At 31.4% G+C, this 14,121-nt stretch overlaps 1 protein-coding gene across 1 annotated transcript; it reads right to left on the reverse strand.

The window, feature by feature from the left end:
- Positions 1-7,015: 7,015 nt before the first annotated feature.
- LOC139526295 (uncharacterized) lies at positions 7,016-8,965 on the reverse strand. The gene has a single exon (XM_071321424.1). The coding sequence runs from the start codon at positions 8,963-8,965 to the stop codon at positions 7,016-7,018; it is 1,950 nt and encodes a 649-aa protein (XP_071177525.1).
- Positions 8,966-14,121: the final 5,156 nt, after the last annotated feature.

The raw sequence follows: 14,121 nt of genomic DNA on the forward strand, positions 1-14,121 counted from the left end.
TTATTATTTGACTTATTGAGTCCTTCTCATTGCATTTAAAGAGGATTTTTCCTAAAAAGGACAAACACTTTTGATTTGTCTACATTTTTGGTTTTAATAGAAAAAAAATCAACACACTTCCTTATTCCGGATATATATTTTAGACTGTTCGACAGACTTGAAATGTTAGAATAGGTGTACTCAAATAGTTAAAACCTTTCTATCTATTTTTGCAACAGCAACAAAGATAAAATGACAAACTAGTTCCAGGTTGTGTTTCTTTTATGCAAATTGAATAATAAAGACCTTGGGGATCATTTGAATTGACGGGTTTTTCTTCTCCTGTGTACATGGGTGAGACTGGTGTTCTCGAATCATGAGCTTTAACCCCTGTTTCGAGACTTGAACCGTTGTGATGGAATTTTAATATAGAGTGCATTGACGATGCAGGGGTAGAGTCATTTTCAAAAGGGGATTCCAACCCAAGATAAAAGGGGGAGGGGTCCAACTATATGTCCCTATTCTAAAGCATTGATCGGCAAGAAATAGGATGTTACAACCCCCGGAACAGCCCGTGATCTCTCTGAGATGTTCATCATTTCAAAACAAAGCTAATACGCAAATCTATTCAATTGATTGTTAGGGATAAAAAATGCAAAAGTGTAGCAGATGAGGAGAAATTGTCCTTATAAATCCTTATGTTCAAATATTCGGCTGTGTGCGGTCCTGGTTGTAGAACCAGCAAAGCTCTTCGGACGCATGTAGTTTTAACGTTTTGCTTACATATTTTTTTTCACAGAAGACACCTTTTAATATTTTGTATCTGTATTGTTGTTTTGTTTTTGTATTATAAGATGACCCCTTGTTTTTGTCACCTGTAATCGTAAGTCTAAAATGTAATCCTAGGTATAGACCTAGTTTTTGCAAATATCTAGAAGGAAGAACATTACATAAATTTGTAAAAATATGCTTATTGTGACTCATTGTTATAAATTTCTTGACAAATTGATAAGACATGCATGTGACAAGTGTCTATTTTTATTTTTAGATGTTCTTTGTGTTTAATGACTTGTTGAGCTTGAATGGCTCATGAATATTTACTCCACATTTTTTGTTGATATATTATAAACAATTTATACATTTACATAAAAAAGAAGGTCAATGTGATTTACATGTGTGTACTTTATTGACGTTGTTAACTTGGATATCATGTTTATGAGCTCGGTGACTTTACGTAATCAGCCGATCATCACAATTGAAGTTAATGCATAATAAATACACTGTGAATTCAAAGGTCAGCTCCCATACAAAATAAGTAAAAATTTATTATTTTTATTTTTCATGACTTGTCTAATTTGTAAGTTTATTTGGCATAATCTGTAGATAGTAATTTATACTTTTTATAGGATCTGTATTCGGAAGATAGTCATTTATACTTTTTATAGGATCTGTATCCTGTAGATAGTCATTTATACTTTTTATAGGATCTGTATTCTGTAGATAGTCATTTATACTTTTTATAGGATCTGTATCCTGTAGATAGTCATTTATACTTTTACAAGTACTAGTATATCACTTTTATTATTTTTTGCATGTCATATCAATATATGACCAATAATTTGACTGATCTAGCTACTGTTGATACCGAATTGATTTTGATATTTTGTTTTAATGTTGATTTTTGTTAATGTGGGTACAATTTGAAATGTAGATTTTATATGTAGAGAAACTGTATCCTTTGCTGCAAAACATGCAAATTATGTAAAAACTGTTTGCTTGAAGTATTAGATGTGTGTTACAAAAACTATAAAAACAGGAAAAAAACATCATTTCTTGGACAGAAATTTCTAACCATCAAAAGATAGCATCAAGAGGAATATTTTTATTCATTGTTTTCTTCATTTTTGTTAGGGCTGGGAGTTACAGCAAAAGTAGGCGAGACACTGGGTTCCGCGGAACTCTTGCAATGTTTTTTTTATTGATAATGGTCACAACATGCACTCATTGAGCCATTCTCTCGTATACTGTAATGAAAAAAAAAGAAAAAAAAAGACTGTAGATATATATTTTTTCACTAGAAAATTGTAAAACTAATTCAGCTAAGTACTTAAATATAGAAACTTTTTTTGGCTATTTTTTAAATAAGCAATCAAAGTAGGTCGAAAAATATATTCCCTTGAATTTGACAGTTGTTTGTAATTAATCCTATATTTTATTGCAGTAAAACATTTCTGTGTCATAAACATATTATCTTGGGTATTTCAAAACACCATTATTTTTTATTTTGGATTTCTATAGAAAATTTTGTAATCTTGAGGTTACATGGTGACTAAACCTTGTACACATATAAAATAAGGGGAGAAATTTTATTGGTTAAATTCCAATGATGGTTATTCTCTTATATGCAATGCAATGTTATGTGAATTTTTTTCTATAGTACTGGAAAGGATAAAACTTTACTCATGTGCCAAGTATTTCTTTATTTGAAACAAAGATAAATTCTGCAAATTTTTTTAAAAAGTGCAAATTTATCAAAGACTAGTAGGGGGAAATCAATGGGGGTATTACACCTTTAAGGATTTTGTTCCATTTTGAGTAGGTACTTCAAAAAATCTGAATTAAAAATTCTTGTTTTTGGAATCTTTCAAAATTGTAATTTGACAAAATCTTGTATATCTTAAACTTTTTGGGAATTTTATGCATTTAAACATATGATACATGTACATAAAGAGTAAGTCAATATGATTTACATGACTGTGTTCACTTTATTGATTATGTTTACTTGAAAATCATGTGTTGGAGCTCGGGGAATAAAGTAATCAGCTGATCATATAAAATAAATTTGATGCAAAAATATATAACGTAACTGTGAACTCAAATGTCTGCTCCAATACAAAATAAGTAAAAACAAAATAGTTTTCTTTATTGTTCATGACTGGTTTAATCTAAAAGTTTGGCAACGTTTGTAGTAAGTCTTTATACACTTTTATCATAGTTTGCATGCTATATCTATATATAACCAATCATTTAACTGATATAACTACTGCTGATACCGAGTTGATTTTAATATTGTGTTTTCATGTTGATTTTTGTTGAGGTGTGCGTGCTTATAATGTAGATATTCTATGTAATGAAATTGCATCCTTTACTTCAAAACATGCAAATTATGTAAAAACTGTTTTCTTGAAGTATTACATTTGTGTTACAAAAACCGTAAAAATAGAAAAAAATAATTTCCTGTATGTATAGAATAAACCAACAAAAAAATACTTAAGTCATTTACTGTCACAGTTCTACCTAAATAAGAAAAAGACATTTTAATGTCATAACGTGTATTTTAAGAATTCAAAATTTTATAGAATGTTATTTTAGCCATAAATAATAGCAGTACGGTAATAATGTAAATAAATGAATTAGTGCTTATAAATCATTTGTAGATCTAGACTTATCAAATATATGTTTTGTATATTATATCAATAGCGGGATATCTTAGAAAAGTTTGATTATTATTCAGGAGATGAACTAACACATTTTTTCTTGATGAAATGATTATTATGTTGTGTTTTTTCTTCTTTTTTTTTTGATAATTGTCACAAAATGTACGCCATTAGCCATTTTCTCACATACCGTAAGGAGAAGAAAATAAGAAAAATACGACTGTAGATATATATTTTCCACTAGAAAAAAAGTAAAAAAAATTCAGCTCTGTACTTCACTTTTGTTGACTATATTTTTAAATAAGCAATCAATGCAACCAGGTAAAAATAATTGTTTATGGATTTTTAACCATTTCGAGTAGGTCCTTCAGAATAATTGAATTGAAAATTCCTCTTTTTTTGATCTTTGAAAAATTGGAATGCTACAATATATCTTATTTCTTAAAAGATAACTTTTGGGGAATTTTTCTAACACATAGAATAAACGACAGACTTCTTAAACCAGTTAATTTCTTATACCTAGACATGCAAGAATTATACTGTAGATCATTAATAATGTTGTAGTTGTTCATTCAGATATATTCTTTTAATAAACTCATATCCGAAAGATTGGTTTATTTTTATTTTATAACGTTTGTTTCCGATCAAAACGTTTGTTTAATAATCGTCTTTGATGTAATTTGTTGTCGAGCCTGCAACTTTTGTTGCAGAAAGCTCGACATAGGGATAGTGATCCGGCGGCGGCGGCGTTAGCTAACTTCGTAAAGGCTTTATATTTTAGAAGGTAGAAGACCTAGATGCTTCATACTTTGTATATAGATGCCTCATGTTACGAACTGTCCGTCAGTAACATGTCCAATGTCCTTGACCTAATTTTCATGGTTCAGTAACTACTTGAAAAAAAGTGAAGATTTTTTGTAATGATAAATTCTCGCTAATTATAAGTAACTGGATAACTATAATTGGTATGTGCGTACCTTGCAAGGTCCCCATGCCCGTCAGACAGTTTTCACTTGACCTCGACCTCATTTTATGGATCAGTGAACAAGGTTAAGTTTTGGTGGTCAAGTCCATATCTCAGATACTATAAGCAATAGGTCTAGTATATTCGGTGTATGGAAGAACTGTTAGGTGTACATGTCCAACTGGCAGGTGTCATCTGACCTTGACCTCATTTTCATGGTTCAGTGGTTAAAGTTAAGTTTTTGTGTTTTGGTCTGTTTTTCTTATACTATATGCAATAGGTCTACTATATTTGATGTATGGAATGATTGTAAGGTGTACATGTCTAGCTGACAGGTGTCATCTGACCTTGACCTCATTTTCACGGTTCAGTGGTCAAAGTTAAGTTTTTGAGTTTTGGTCTAATTTTCTAATACTTTATGCATTAGGTCAACTGTATTTTGTTTATGGAAATATTTTATGATCTATATGTCTGTTACGCAGGTTTTATTTGACCTTGACCTCATTTTCACGGTCCTTTGCTAAGTGTTAAGTATTTGTTTTTTAGTTAGATTGTTTTTCTTAATCTATAAGCAATAAGTCAACTATATTTGTTGAATTGAAGAATTGTTAGCTGTACATGTCTGTCTGGCATGGTTCATCTGACCTTGACCTCGTTTTCATGGTTCGTTGATCAATGTTTTGTTTTCTTGGTTAATGTGGAGTTTGTTAGACAGTTGTAATAAAGCTTTATATTTAGGTCTATCAACATATATTCAATGATTAGCAAAGAAGGCGAGACATTTCAGCGTGTGCACTCTTGTTCAAAATACATATCGAGACTTTCCTGACATGTGTGTAACACATGTGTGATTTTCGAAAAATTGAAACTAAGGATGCAGCTACCTCAGATAAAAATAAAACCTTCCTGTTTACAAAACTTTGAATTTTTCGAAAACTAAGGATTTTCTTATCTCAGGCATAGATTACCTAATAAAATTGAGAATGGAAATGGGGAATGTGTCAAAGAGACAACAACCCGACCAAAATAAAAAAAAACACAACAGCAGAAGGTCACCAACAGGTCTTCAATGTAGCGAGAAATTCCCGCACACGGAGGCGTTCTTTAGCTAGCCCCTAAACAAATATATACTAGTTCAGTGATAATGAACGCCATACTAATTTCCAAATTGTACACAAGAAACTAAAATTTAAATAATACAAGACTAACAAAGGCCAGAGGCTCCTGACTTGGGACAGGCGCAAAAATGCGGCGGGGTTAAACATGTTTGTGAGATCTCAACCCTCCCCCTATACCTCTAACCAGTGTAGAAAAGTAAAAGCATAACAATACGCACATTAAAATTCAGTTCAAGAGAAGTCCGAGTCTGATGTCAGAAGATGTAACCAAAGAAAATAAACAAAATGACAATAATACATAAATAACAACAGACTACTAGCAGTTAACTGACATGCCAGCTCCAGACTTCAATTAAACTGACTGAAAGATTATGATTTCATCATATGAACATCAGGCACAATCCTTCCCGTAAGGGGTTTAGTATCATACCATCATAACATATATGAGAAGAACATAACCCGTGTCATGCCAACAACTGTTTTTAGAATAAATGTGTTTAGTTCCGACGCAAAGACCTTATCAGTGACTCAATATTAACGCCAAAATATGCAATCTTTAATGACTTGACAACAGTATCGTAATTATACCCCTTCTTAATAAGTCTATTCAAAGGTTTTGTAAGTTTATGAGGTGAATACTGACACCTTTGTGCTTTATAAAGAATATTTCCATAAAAAATTGGATGTGAAATACCTGAACGTATAAAAAGTCTGCATGTTGAGCTATATTTACGAATGATGTCTTTATACCGATGATAAAATTTAGTAAATGTTTTGACTAGTTTGTGATATCGAAAACCCTGGTGTAATAATTTTTCAGTAATACATAAATTTCTCTCGTTAAAATCTAAAACATTGTTACATACACGAGCGAATCGTACAAGTTGAGATATATAAACACCGTAAGATGGTGACAAGCCGTATTTGGCACAACTTTTTGGAAATTTAGATCCCCAATGCTCTTCCAAATTTGTATTTTGATATGAGCGTCACTGATGAGTCTTATGTAGACGAAACGCGCGTCTGACGTACTAAATTATAATCCTGGTACCTTTGATAACTATTTAAACCACTGGGTCGTTGCCTCTGCTGGTGAACGTTTCGTTCCCGATGGTATCACTAGCCAAGTAGTGAGCACTTCGGTTTTGACATGAATATCAATCATGCGATCATTTTTATAAATTTCCTGTTTACTAACCTTTGAATTTTTCTAAAACTAAGGATTTGCTTATCCCAGGCATAGATAACCTTAGCCGTATTTGGCACAACTTTTTTGGAATTTTTTGTTATAATAAAACACCCATGCAACCACGCATCCCATATTGCTGATAGGACCCGACACAAATATCAATTTCGTGTTTCAGTAGTTAAGCTTGGGATGGTCATTTTAAGATGCATTATTTGAATATAATCAAATATGAAAATTATTCATATTTATATTGATATATTTATATTTTTATTCTTCTTCTATATATCGAGTTATTATGACAGATCTACCATCATCAGGGGTCCAACCGTCAATTTAATGTTAAAGTCTTTAACTTTGATCTACTAAGCATATCTCCAATACTTTTATGTTTGCTATACGCAACTATTGGTGCTGTATTGAACATTTGTACACAGTCTTCGTCGAACTGTAATAAATGCCAGTGTTTCATTATACGTTTCTTTATTTTACGTATATATGGATTATATTTAGTTATTAAAACTAACGGAATACTTTGCTTCTCTTTAGATTTGTTTTGTTGTAATAAATCAGTACGGTCAATTGATAAAGCATCAGTAATATTATCATCTATTTCAACGTTATCATAACCCCTATCTAATAATTTCACTTTGAAATTAGTTAGAATGTTTATTAATTTGTTATGGTCACTTGTATTTCTAATTTGCCGTATTGCTTCACCTTTAATAAATCCTCTGAATACATGCTGTGAGTGACAGCTATTTCTGTGCAGAAACAGATAAGAATTTGTTTCTTTAAAATGTATTTCGAGGTCAAGAATGCCATATGTTGTAAATCTTTGACCTTTAATTACATCAACATCCAAGAACGACATTTTATCGTTTTTGATTTCATAGGTGAACTTTAATAAGGGGTTATAATCATTTGCTAGACGAAAAAAATCTATAATTTCATCTGATGTTCCATCATATATTATGAATCCATCGTCTCTATATCTGCCATGATAGAATATTTTGTCTTTATATTGAAATGCAGAAATAATTTCATTCATTATTTCAAACATAAGTATGTCACAGATTTCCGGTGAAGGAACTGCACCAATTGCCGTACCTATTACTTGTTTGTAAATTTTCCCATCAAATTCAAATACATTGTTTTCTAAAATGATTCTCAACAAATGTATTAATACATTGACTGGCGGAGCATTGACCTTGAAGTTCGATTTGTCAAAACTGTCATAGGCGCGTTCAACCGCACGCAATAATGCTTCTGGAGGTAGATTTGTAAACATCTGTGTTATATCATACGAAACTAACAGGCTGTTTGCCATAGGTTTTAATTTCTCAATGATATTAATGAACGATGTAGTATCTTTTATATATGTGGACTGATTTTGAACTATTGGTATAAGAAAATAGTCAACGTAATGACCTATAAGTTCAGTTACAGAACCACACTGTGATATAATTGGTCTGCCAGGTGGAATTATATTTAATTCATTTAATCCATCATGTTGTATTTGTTTAAACGTCTCTATTTCAAGGCGGTGAATTTTTGGAAGAATATAAATTCTCCCTAATCGTGCATCTCTTAATTTTTGACCATTTGTTAAAAATCTAAATGATATTTTGTCGATTATGCCTTGATCGTATAATGATTTAACATACTCAATGACTTGGATTTTCAGTTCTGCCATGTTAAATGAATCTAATTGGCAGTAATGTTGAGTATTTAGTTGTCTTGTGACTTCTGTTATATAGTCTAGCTTGTCTAAAATAACACAATTTGAGTTTTTATCTGCCTTTTTTATTACTATTGTTTCATCATTTTTCAAATTGCGTAGCGCTATTCTTTCGCCCTTAGTAAGATTGTTTTTTACATTTCTTTCTATTGGTAGAAAAGACAATTCAAGCTTGGTTAACTCTATATAATTTTCCAACGTATGGCACGTAGAGGCAGGTTTATATCCTGTATTGCTACGAAATGGATGAAGGTCAGTTTTTTCTTGACTGAACATATACCGACATCGTAATTTTCTAGCAAATTCATTGTAGTCTTTTAGTATAGACATTTTTGCATTTTTGCTTGATGGCGTTGGTATAAATTTCAAGCCTTTCGCCAACAGGATATATTCCTGATTTGATAATCTGCGTTTTGATAGATTAATTACATGCTTTTTCGCATGTGCAGTTCTTTGCTGCATATTGTATTTATTCCGTTCTTTTTTATTGTAGAATCGGAATTTTTGCTTTTTAGCATTTCTATTAAAACGACGTGCCATTTTTGAGTTCACATTGGGTGATTCTCTTAGCTACGTGCCTTTGTTGAGCTCACATTGGGTGGCTCTAAATATAAGTCAGACAGATCATGAGGTGTCGAGCCCCTAATAAAAAGTACAGTATTTTTATAATAAGTGTCACTATGCAATGGCTTGGGCTCCTGACGATGGACATGGCCGTGATCAATTAGTTAATTCTAATTGGTCTAAATAGATGTTCGAAACACCTTATGATCTATGGAGTTGGGGTGCTGGGATAGGCTTTGACAACGATTTATTGAAATATCCCCAATGCTCTTCAAACTTTGTATTTGTTTGGTTTATAACTATTTTGATATGAGCGTCACTGATGAGTCTTATGTAGACGAAACGCGCGTCTGGCGTACTAAATTATAATCACCAACTAGCAAATTGAACTTACTTTGTTCTATTAAAACAAATGCAGACTTATTTCAGTTCATATATTTTCGTCCTATATCATATAGAGGATATAGTGTATACTTACAAATGTGACAATTACCCTTTAAAGTCGAACAAGCAAACCAATATTGATATACACAACTCTGTGAGTATGTGATGTACAAAACAATGATGTTGGGTGAATTCTTCCTACATTACACCTATTGCGTTAGCTAACCTGACAAAAATAAACTTATTATATCACTAGGCGTCTGTTGTCGTCGTCGTCGTTACCTATTATAACAATCTTCTCCTCTGCAATTAATGGACCAACTACTTCAAATTCTAACTGAATGTTCCTTCTGGTATCTTGTTTATGAATTGTTTCTCTAGTTTTGATCCATCAACACACATGGCCGCCATGAAGTATAGGGAGTAAATGCAGTTTTTGGCTTAGATCTAACAAACAAAAAAACATTTAGAGTTAATCTGATATTTGGGTAAAACATGTAAAACGTTCAATAGGTCAAGATCTATGAGCCTTGAAATTTGAAATGAAGAACCCAATTTTGTAATGTTATTAAGGTTATTATCCAGAATATCATTGAAGATAATGATAAACTTTTACAGCAAAACTGTTAAACAAGTCTACAAAAAAAATAATAAATGGATTGATGCTACAGTATTATCTCGTTTAACATGTCTAAGAAATAAAGATAATAAGCTGGATGCTGATACTTAAATCGGTATTTAACTATCTGAATCTAAATGATTAGTCAATATAATCGTCTCTACATTTTACATAGTATTGGTGTAAAACTGACCAATACTATGTAAAATGTAGAGACGATTATATTGACTAATCATTTAGATTCAGATAGTTTAATACCGATTTTAAGACGGTATCTTGCCCTTACAGATATTGTATTAAACAGTTGCTGGACGTCATGGACGACTGGTTAGTGTTTATAAATAATGATATATGGTCGTATATCCAAGTAAACAATTTACCTAGACTGTACAAAAGCTTTCAATAATGGGCCTCGTTTTATATAAATTATACTGTGTGGATAAAGCATCCGTGGATCCATATTGGATAAAAAGTAAAATCACAAAAATACTGAACTCAGAGGAAAATTCAAAACGGAAAGTCCCTTACCGAATGACAAAATCCAATGATAAAAGAATAACTGACTTTTTAAACAAACGTATAAAAGTACAAGTGAAAAGAGGCCGTTTGAAAGGTAAAATGTTACAATTGGAGTACTCCAAGGCAGAATAGTATGATATACCCTTGTAATTTTGTTTTTGACCAGATGTTGTGGAGAGTACAGAGTATTTTAGCAAATCACATCAAAATTTCCGCAAGTATAGCTGGAGATTATCGAAGCCTTGACGTCACACAATATTCCTTTTGAGGCCATTTTTACAACGCATGATAAACGACTAGAACAATCTACCTCTTGACTAAACATATCTAACGAATGGACAACAACACTGTAATATTCCTGACTTGGAACAGACATTTTCAAATATAGAGAATTGTTGATTGCACCTGGTGTTATAGCGATAAAGCTCTCACTTGCATGACAGTTGTTTCAAAGTGCATCATATTTACAACGATGCGTGAACAAAACAGACATAATACAATGTAATAGGTAAAATTGTCAATATAGGGGTACACAGCAGTGATCAATATGTCACAATTAGAACAAACACAAACAAATATTTAACAAAGAAGCAAAAAAAGCATCTATCAAATAAAACAACCACATTCATTGCTTATTTATATATATATATAAAGGATTGAAATATTTGAAGTCCTGTGACTGAATGGCACAGTTCACATTGACGCTAGTGTAGAGTGGCGTGTTTGGCGTCAGAATATTAAACAACACACAGGAAGAAATATAAAATAACTTTGTTGTTCAAAGTATTTTTGTAATTATATTTTCACATGGAGAATGGTGGTATACAGGGTTGACAAATCAAAAGTTGTGTTAAAACTCATTTCAGAAAAAAAAACTTTGTCTTTTAAATTTATGTTTGTATCAGTATACTATATACTGCGTGTGTCCTATAAATAATTTAGTTACCTGTACATCGATGATTATGTGACAACATGATAGTGACTGGAATAGTTAATAGTAAATTGATGTGTGATTAGTGTAGTATCAGACAAGTCCTTCAGCAAGTCGGGAATAGGATAGTAGATTTTCCATTCCTGTCGTCAGTTAATCGGGCGTTTGGTTGTTTTCTTTTACATTGTATGGACTTCCCCTTTTTTGATATACCTTGTAGTTTGTTATTTTTGTTAGTAATTATTTAATTTTGGAAGTAGATTGCGTTTTATTTGATTCTTTCATTGCAAATGTAAACACTGTAATTGTATAAGTGGTCTTCAGATAGAACAGAACCGATATTTATCAAAGGTTCCAGGCTTATCATTTAGTACGCCAGACTCGCGTTTCATCGACATAACACTCATCAGTGACGCTCAGATAAAAAATGTTAGAACATCAAACAAGTACAAAGTTGAAGAGCATAAATGACCTCAAGTTCCAAAAAGTAATGACAAATACAACTAAGGTTATCTTTACCTGGAATGAGAAAGTCCTATTTATACTTATAATACTATTAATCAAATTTGGAGACATGTAAATCTCCCTTTTCACATATACGAGATATATAAGTTTTACTTATAATTATGAATATTTGGGCATCACACTTATACCGAGTTGGACATTAGTTTAATGTAAGAGTGAATTGTACCAAAAGGCTATGAAAGAATTTTTAAATTACAACAAAGTGTGCCATCTTCTATCCCTAGTGTTTCAAATTTACTTTTTTTATACGACCACATTTTAAAGACAATTTTAACCTGTGGATGTGAAGTCTGGGTATGTTTTTCTGTAAAATCAGCTGCATGCAAGAAAACTGATCAATATATTTTAGAAAAAGTGTTATCAAAAGAAACATCTGAAAAGTAACATATCAAATGTTTGAAATATATGTGAGTGTAAACAAAACAAAAAGTGATCTTACATAGGTAGTAAGGAATAATAAAGTGAAAACATGGTTTTCAAGCATATACTGTATTTTTGAAAAGCTGAGCATACAAGCATGTAACTTTAAAAAAACGGTATCTTCTCTGTAAAAAAAATATAACAATAAGATCAAGCCAAACTTAATTCTTATTCATCCTCAAAACTCTAATTTGTTTCGATAAATATTTGGATCTAAGAGATTTTAGATTTTGGAAATCAATCTATAGGATTAGAATAAGGTAATCCATTCTGGATTGAGACTGAACTATTTTATTTAAATCGAACACTTAGAAAATGTTTATATTGTAAAAGTTGAGAATAACATACACATATAGACTATATGTCCACTATTTGCGGATAACAGAACTGAGTTTCTATACTGAGATTTCATTAACCCTGTAATATTTTTCAATCCTTGGACAATCGTTCGATGTTAACATTGCTATGCAAACATTTACAAATGACTCATCAGTGACAATACATTGACCTATAATGGTTTACTTTTATACATTTTATTTTTTGTAAATTGTAACTTGGATTGAGAATTGTCATATTGACACTCAAAACACATCTTCCTATTTCTATATACGTATTTTTCTTGGTACATTTTATAGAAGTTATTTGTCGTATGTAGTTCTGTCGTGCCCTTACATAACTGTAAAAATGTTATGCAAAAATATGTAGTTATGTGTATAAATGGCTGACCTAGAGTATTTGTATGTATTCTGATAAATGCCTTATTATATATTTAATAGGTCCCTTTAAATGGTAATAAAAAAACGGATCCTAAGCTATACTATTTTAGACATGTTCTGTCTGTTTAATGGTATCTTTACGGCATATGTTGAATAAATATTTGTATGATAGACGATTATTAATAATACACATAACGTGAGACGCTTACAAGGTCGGTGCAACCAGTTTTGCTCCTCGGTTCTTGCTTGCAATTTTGAAAAGTGTCGTAAGTATTATGTAATATTTCAACAACGGTACACTTATATTTATATTTCCTTTTTGTATAACTGACTTATAAATAGACAACTAAAGGCAACGGTAGTTTACCGCTGTTCAAAAGTCATCAATCGATTGAGAGAAAACAAATCCGGTTTACAATCTAATATCGAGGGAAACATATCAACTGCAAGAGAAAAACAACGTATTGAAACTTAATTCTTATTCATCCTCAAAACTCTAATTTGTTTCGATAAATATTTGGATCTAAGAGATTTTAGATTTTGGAAATCAATCTATAGGATTAGAATAAGCGGTAATCCATACTGGATTGAGACTGAACTATTTTATTTAAATCGAGCACTTAGAAAATGTTTATATTGTAAAAGTTGAGAATAACATACACATATTGACTATATGTCCACTATTTACGGATAACATAACTGAGTTTCAATACTGAGATTTCATTAGCCCTGTAATAATTTTCAATCCTTGGACAATCGTTCGATGTTAACATTGCTATGCAAACGTTTACAAATGACTCATCAGTGACAATAAATTGACCTATAATGGTTTACTTTTATAAATTGTAACTAGGACTGAGAGTTGTCATATTGACACTCAAAACACATCTTCCTATATTTATCTACGTATTTTACTTGGTACATTTAATAGAAGTTATTTGTCGTATGTAGTTCTGTCGTGCCCTTACATAACTGTAAAAATGTTATGTAAAAATATGTAGTTATGTGTATAAATGGC

The sequence above is a fragment of the Mytilus edulis genome, chromosome 6 (genome assembly GCF_963676685.1).
Source record: "Mytilus edulis chromosome 6, xbMytEdul2.2, whole genome shotgun sequence".
NCBI lineage: Eukaryota > Metazoa > Mollusca > Bivalvia > Mytilida > Mytilidae > Mytilus > Mytilus edulis.